The following is a 7,745-nucleotide window of genomic DNA, read 5'->3' as shown; positions in this document are numbered from 1 at the left end:
ACCCCGTGAACTTCCTGTATAAGCATGATTCAGAACATTTTTCATTTCCTTTTGTTATGTCAAAAAAAACAGGCATCGATGTTGAGTAAATAAGATCTGAGTCATCATGTGTGGCACACTGTTGAATATTTGGTAATAAAGCTTTATTGAATTCATTCAAGCCCCCAAATATAGATTATATTTAGTTTAAATAGTCATTCATTCATACACTGAAAAAAATCCTTCAAGAGAACGAAAGAGAATAAATCTAAAAAAAAAAAAAATAGCTCAGCAGTTACTAAAGCTATAAAATAATGAAATTACATTTTACAGTCATGGTTGTAAATATTACGTTTTCAGGCACTATTCAGATGACAATATAAAATGAAAGAATTCATAAAACAACTTATTGTTAATAATTAAACTTCATAGTGAAAGGATAAAAAGCTCCTGTTACTACTCCTGCTAAAACATTACAGTAAAGGTGCTTCTACAATATTATGCTTAATATTGTATCTTCTATGTACATTCAGTATCTAGATCTTTGATTCTGTGCTTTTCACTGACAGTTTCGTTCTTAATTTTTCCATTCCTGTGTTTTGCTGCAACACATCCGACACTCAAACTGAAACTCTCAAAACTGGATTCATTTGGCTCACTAATAAGAAGGTAAAGACTTTAAATGTTTGTAATGGAAGACATATGGTACAAAATGGGTAAACACACATTGTAAAAAGAGCTCATGTTTCAGGCCTCATCTCTCGGTAAAGTTTTAATTTAGTGTATGTAAACTTTTTTAATTTCTTTGCTCACCTCTCGTGTGAATATTGTGCATTTTTTAATACAGAGAATGAGAGTTGTGCTCCTAAAGTGCTCACAACCGGCTGCTTGTCATCATTTCTTCCTGAACCAGGGACCGAAGATCGAATACTTGTGAAGATGACTCCAAAAAACTGAGCCGAGATGTCTTAGTGTTGTGTTTCATTGTGATATTTAAAAAAAGGTGATTACAGCCGTTTTGTCTCTCCTCACCATTCAATTCCACCAGCGCACCCTGGGAGGAGGAGCGGTCGCGGAAGGTCCCACGTCAAAAACCGCCCCTTGTCCGACTGACGCGCAGACGTAGTAGAGGTTGATGCCCAGCATGACCAGTATGGGGAAGAAGGAGAAGCCGAAGCCGAAGCCCCTGATGCTGCTGTCCAGAGCGAGGCAGAGCCAGTAGATCAGCCTGGAGAACAGAAAACATCACAAATAAATCTTAGAAACAAATTAGATTGATGCACTGTCTTTCATTTCTGTTTAAAGTACATTTATAAATCAACTTGATTTGACCCGCACACCCACTCTTTTCAGCAGGAACAGTAGAGCCGCTTCACACTTTTTAAATCAGTTTTTAAGTGCTTGATGACTCAAAGCTGGATTAATAACTTCATAATCAATCTTCTAATTTTCCCTCATTCGTGTATTCAGTTGTGCCCGGGAGTTTTGTCAGAGATGTCCCAACAGAAACCGAAAAACGCATCAACAATGTGGGTTTTAACACAGTGCTGCCCGTTAAAATACTGCACACATCTAGAAGAGAGGTTGACTGGCAAACCAAAAACTGATCAGACCAGTTTCAAACAAATCCTTCAGTTTAACCCTTCAATATGGATTAGTCACAAAAAAAAAGAAATGATGCGAAAAGCTACGTGTATTGATAACAGATAGATTGTGTAATAAGTTGAACATTCACCTACATTTTCACTCCCACATGCAGTAAAAGGTTCAGATAAGACAGATAAAAATGAAGCTGGTGGTTCACTCATTCAGACAGGACAGACAAACTGGGCGTGTCTGTGTGTCTGTGTAAAATAAAGCTGCATCTGTCACAGATGTTGATTTATCTGGTTTATAAGTACTGTATAGACTGTGTACCTGTCTGTAATGACCACAGCAACGTTAGGATTGACAGCTTTTTAAACAATCCGTCCCACAGTTCATTTCATTCATGCTGTTTCAGCCAAGATGCAAACAAACGACACTGATTACAGCCGGGAGGAACGTTAAAACCTATAATTCACTGTTGTAGATGAAAATCTGAAGTGGCTATCCTCACAAACAAAACATATTCATTTTAGCTCATATTTGGCTCACTAAGGCCTTTTTTTAAGTCTAATAGAAAGTTTAAATTGTCATGTTTCTTTTATAATCTTAAAGCTGGCCCAGTCTTAATTTATGCTATTATGCTTTACCCCCATTAGCATATTTGATATTTTAAAGCAGATCTTAAAATATTAACCCGTTTTCGTCCTCCTTTGTTTTCACTTAGATCTGACGGGTCTGTTTTTTGTTGCCTCTGAAACCAAAACGCCCCCCAAACATGAGACCCCTCATCTCAGTATGAATACTAATTTAAAAAATAACTATAAACTGCAATAATTAAGCCTCATTCTTGCACAATGACAACCAACATCAAAATGTTTTGCTTATCTATTCCACACACACCTGCCGAAAACAAATATGATGGTAAGCAGCGGCACCAGCTTGACCAGGTCCTGGCTGATGTAGGTTGCCATAACGGCAAGCTGCAGGAAGTAGAAGAGGAAGAGGGCCAGCGATTCATGGACGAAGTGCCAGTGCACTGCCACCTCTCTGTTCACCAGTGGGCTCTGATAGAGGGGCTTCAGAGCACTGTAGCGCAGCCTGGCCACGCCCTGCACCACCACACCTGCACAGAGACATGAAGTCATGATCACCTGGTTTTTATTAGTCTGTGTCGTCTTTTTTTCCAACCAAACAAGCGTGCAAACAGTCTTACCGAGCAGGATGGGGATGATGGCGAAGAAGGAGCAGCGTAATGTGTACACCACCCTGAGGGGGGCGCTCACCAGCAGTGGGGAGTCAAAGGGGAGGAAGGTGTAACCTACCCACACCAGGAGAGGAAAAAGGAGCCCTGCAGCTACCAGCCCCAGAGCCAGCCTCGCGTTTTCACTGCACACATGTTCACACAAGTCTGAGGAGGAAAAAACAAAAAGTCTGACAGTCTTTTCATCAATTTCATTCATTCACATGTGAGGCTGAAAATCCCCATTAGTCTGAAGCTATAGTTTAATGTGAGTTTTTATATACTCACGATATAAATAATAATTCTGCAATCAGAAGCTAATAAATGTAGGTGAAGATAAAAACCACAGTGTGGTTCGACTGATGTGTACACAGTTAAAACACAGAATGAGCACGCTTCTGTGATAAATGTGAAAATTCGGAAGAAATGATTCACTGTTTTTGGGAATGTACCAAAATTCTGGATTTTTATAGCAAAATGTGAAGGGAGTTGGATAAGATATGGGGAGTTTCACTACACCAAAGGCATGTATCTGGGATAATGAGGAGGAAATTCACATTCCTTTTATTCACACACCTCTTCTACAAATATTGTTGTGCTGTGCTCATAAGTGTATTTTGTAAATGTGGTTTGTGATAAAAACAACTCATGTTGTGCAACAGATTCAAAATGTAAAATGTCTGGTATCTAATGAAGCTTTTGGTGCAGGTAAAGATTTTTTTAATAAAACTTTTCAGTTTTATAAAATATGGGATCCTTTTCTGACTGGACTTTTGTGCAGTTTGATGCTGGATTTAAACTATCTGTGGTTTTCATGGATCATATATTAATTATAAAAACTAAATATATGTTTTCTATTAATGTGCAGGTTAAACGTAAAGGGCAAAACATGCAGAGACAAACAGTGCCACACTGTAAGTACTAACTGTGTGCATGCCCTCATTGTTATTTGAACTGTGCATTTATGGGCAAACACTAACCATCAAGTTGTGACAGGACTGTTAAAGTTGACGGACAGCTGATGCAGCTGTGCCACTGTCATCATAAATGTGGACATCTCATTTCTCTAAAATAGTTTGTTCTCCTTTTGCTTCATTTGAAAAAAAGAAACATATACACATTTGTCTATTCATGCTCATTAACAATAAATGTCTGTTTTTTTATAACATAACTGATATTTCTAAAGCATACCATTAGGTTTTTTGGTTAATTTCCTACCTGCCCTGCAGCTGTTGGCTACTGTTCATACCAGCACAGCATGAAAAACAATTCGCAGAGACTTGAAAACAATCAACAACAACAACCATAATTTGAAATGAAAGCCAATGCTCAAGTCCCTTATAGTGCAATACCACTGATGGCCACTAGATGCTGGCACCAAAGGACTCCCATTCAAAAAGCGTCAATTTCTCTCATTAAATACTAAGTCAGTAAGTAACGTCTCAATATCTAAATTCAGGCCCTCTAATAACTGTGCTGGAGGTGAAATAATTGCTCTGTTGATAAGATTTGAAGACTTGACGTAGCTTTAATGATGACGTTACTTGATAATGATACAGTATGTGTCGTGTTAGTTAACTAATGTTAGCACAATTCTGCACTGGTTGATGTTCCTGATAAATTAGCGGTAGCGCCAGCCTGAGATAGGGAGGGTTTTCCAGATTATGAAAGGAAACACCCCCCACTCCTTATTTGGAAGTTCCTGGCTCCAAATGGAAAAATCGGCACCAACAGTAAACAGCAACTCTTGACTTCATACTGGCTCCAATGGAAACCAGTGGGTGACATCATACCTCGCTATATCTGTCTTTACATTACTGTCATGTGGTTACAGGTCTTCTTCAGAGCAGACACTTAAACTTGTCATTTTAGGGAAAGCACAGGTGTTACTATTAACACTGATGATGAGTCTGTTCAATTCAAACGTCTCAGTAAGTCACGACTGTGTTTTTCTTGCTTTGACTTGTCGAATTATCTTCTGTGGAAAAAGTTTATGCAATTGCTGGAGGGATTGTTTTAAAAACTGTTGTTGGTGTGTTTGAAATCACTCCAACATCTGAGATTTAAGATTCAGATAATTACCTGAAAAAAATGTGCTGATTGCGACAAAAATTACAACCCAGAGATCCTTGATCATGTTTCCTTTACATTCAATTAAGTGTTCGAGCACAGAATTTAATTCAATTCAAGTTATATTTTATTGTTTTTAAATATATCAGAGGCACAAACCAAAAATGTGTCTGTAATAACTTTTAATGCATCAGTATTTTCAATATTGTCAATATGAAATTCTTGAATGTTATTATTTTTGTATATTTCACATATTAATTGTTAGGCGAGATATTATTTAGGTATCAGATCTATTTATTACTAGCCGAGCATATCCGTACTGTTCCAAGCAGAGTATTTTATGTCTTAAAGCACGTCTGGATCTTTAAATATTTCTTTAAACAATGGACAAGGTGCAGATTAGATTAGCTGTTCCTGCTGAGAGCAAACACTACATACAATAAATGATATGACTTGAACTGAGAGTTGCACTTAAAGCTTATACTTCACTCTCCGTCAAAATTAAGTGTAGTCTTGTGATACCAGACAATCAGAGCTCTCTGGGGGTTTATAAATGGACTGTAGTTGCTCGAACAGTGGTGAGAAAGGCTGCTAACAAACCTAAGCCCCTTACTATTGTCAAGGCCACGCCTTGCTGGAAACGCCTCCATTCTCCTTCATAGCAAACTCTGTGTCACCACCTCAATATGAAGGGCTGCCCTAAAGACTTTGGATTGGTTCTGCAATGCAGGTTTTTTTAAACTCTCTAAGTTTGAACAACAGTCCTCAGTCTCTGTGAGCAAAGCGTTTAGAGACTGGCCTGTGAGTCTATGTAAAGTGTCGAAGTGATTGTTGTGATTATACTCACAGTATTTGTCGTCCTGTTCATTCCAGTTGTCATACATCTGCATTTCTGATTCAGGCTCCACCTGCGGCTCCTTCTCTATGTCCCTCTCTATAAACACCATGCTCTCCTCAGGAAGCTCTTTGCTAGACGGACGCACAATCCTGACTTGTGGAGTAAAACCCAGAGCAGGTTTCTCGGAGATCCAATGTGACTCTTCTTGTTCGTCTTCCTCCTCCTCTTCATCATCTGCCAGTGAACCGTCCCCTTTGTTATTCCGCTGCACGTCGATCTCATCGTCCCTCCACCTCTCGCCTTCAGGCATGCTTTCCCTCCATTTGGCTTTGCCCTTACTGTCGCTCTCTGTCTGGCTCTGCTCCTCGGACAGCTCCTGGCTTCCTTCACTGATCCCTGTGTCCCTCTCTTCAGGCTCCAAAACGGCTTTTTCTGAGTGGATTTCATCTTTGTTGTCCATCTGCGGCCTTCTGTCTTTGTCTCCTGGCCACGGCAGAGTGCTCGGCTCCTGTAGAGAAGGGCCACTCACTTTCTCTTCCTCCTCCTTGTCTTGATCATCCCTCTCCTCCTCCTTCTCTTGATCTTCCTTCTCCTTCTCCTCCTCCTCTTTTAATTCCTCATCTTTAGATGTCTTTCTGTCCTCAATGCTGTCGCTCTCGTGTGTCTTTTCACTTCCAGCTGTTTGAGGTTCTGTAGTAGGACCAGCAGGTAAAGGTGCCGCTTCTTCAGTCAGTTTGGAGTTTAAACCACTTTGGTCAGACATTTTTGTCCAATTTGAGTTTTTAAATCGAATCTTCTCTTTTTTCAGTCGATAGCTGTTGCACTGTCAAGAGTCCTTGACTGTTAGCAAAACTGCCTCCGCTTGCTAAAAGTCATTTTTGGACACATTTGTTTATTTCCCTGTGAGAGGAAAAAAGTTACAATGTTTAAAACAACATTCAGCCCCACCTTCAGCGTCACACAAAAATAAATCAAAGTTCACTGTTTATCATGGGTGTGTAGCCCTATACAGTATGACCTGTCCTGCCCTCACAAACTCTGCAGTCAGTCCTGTTTAAATACTTTGTATGTCTGATAATCAGCCACATAAACACTGCTATTAGTGCTCTATCTGTGGTCTTAATTGAGGCATTAATGGTTAAATTTCACCCAAACATCAAAAAGTAAAATATCACCCATAAATAAATTCAGTGAGAGTGAATTATAAACTTTGTGGATACATCAACAATATTTATAGTTGATACATTATGGCTGGATCCTCTTACATTAAATGAGTGAAGATAAGACGAGCTAAAAGGATTATTGACAAGAAATGAATTTGCAACAAATGATTCAATTATAAAGCAGAAATTGCAAAGACTGTCCCAGCTTTTGGAATATGAGGGTTTTCTCTGTTTTATATTATTTTGAACTGAATATGTTTGAGTTTCAGACTGTTTGTCAGACAAAACAAACAATTTGAAGATGTCACCTTGGGTTCTGGAGAATTGCGATGGGCATCTGTCTCTATTTTCAGATGTTCTGCTTGAAAGAAAATAATGAGGACAGTGTGGTAAATATCACTGCACATAAAAAAACTGCTGCTTCTTTGACTTTGGTAGAGTTCAATATAAATTACACAGAGAAATGTGTATTTACTCTTATAAACTCTTTCATGCTTCAGACCAACCACTCCACTAAAACTAAAAAACCTGGCTTTAACTTAAACCAGTATTACTGTTTTGCCCCAACAGAAGCAATAAATCACAGCTGCAGTCAGCTCCTTTGTCATTACTGATTAATCTAATATTTTTGTCAATAAAATCAGCTTCGTCATCAAATTGTGAAAAAAAGACAGTTACACATTTCTGGAGTTCAAGGTGACATCATCAAATTGTCTTGTTTTGTGCGACCAGAATAAAATATTCAAGTTACTATAATATAGGACAAAAAAAGGCAGCCAGTTCTCACATTTGAGAGGCTGAAACCATCAAATGTGAATCAATTCAATCAATTAATTCTCTGTGATCACCTACTCCATTAATCAAGCAA

At 38.7% G+C, this 7,745-nt stretch overlaps 1 protein-coding gene across 1 annotated transcript; it reads right to left on the bottom strand.

Moving 5' to 3' along the window:
• Positions 1 to 436: 436 nt before the first annotated feature.
• Positions 437 to 6,612, bottom strand: LOC133996586 (uncharacterized). The gene is made up of 4 exons (XM_062436191.1): positions 5,724 to 6,612; positions 2,780 to 2,974; positions 2,467 to 2,689; positions 437 to 1,207 (listed from the first exon to the last, which is right to left on the bottom strand). Exons 1-4 carry the CDS (start codon positions 6,475 to 6,477, stop codon positions 1,015 to 1,017), a joined length of 1,365 nt encoding a protein of 454 aa, XP_062292175.1. The 5' UTR covers positions 6,478 to 6,612; the 3' UTR covers positions 437 to 1,014.
• Between the last annotated feature and the right edge of the window lie 1,133 nt (positions 6,613 to 7,745).

Source organism: Scomber scombrus, chromosome 16, assembly GCF_963691925.1.
Source record: "Scomber scombrus chromosome 16, fScoSco1.1, whole genome shotgun sequence".
NCBI classification, from domain to species: domain Eukaryota; kingdom Metazoa; phylum Chordata; class Actinopteri; order Scombriformes; family Scombridae; genus Scomber; species Scomber scombrus.
The sequence above is the reverse complement of the archived record's forward strand: the minus strand, read 5'-3'. Positions and strand labels throughout refer to the sequence as shown.

What these genes read in the sequence shown, in the direction of transcription:
- LOC133996586 (XM_062436191.1), bottom strand. Translation starts at nt 6,477, where the DNA reads ATGTCTGACCAAAGTGGTTTAAACTCCAAACTGACTGAAGAAGCGGCA. An exon ending in TGAACAGGACGACAAATACT is followed by an intron (nt 2,975 to 5,723) that starts GTGAGTATAATC and finishes TTTCCTCCTCAG; the next exon opens with ACTTGTGTGAACATGTGTGC. An exon ending in ATCATATTTGTTTTCGGCAG is followed by an intron (nt 1,208 to 2,466) that starts GTGTGTGTGGAA and finishes TCTGTTCTCCAG; the next exon opens with GCTGATCTACTGGCTCTGCC.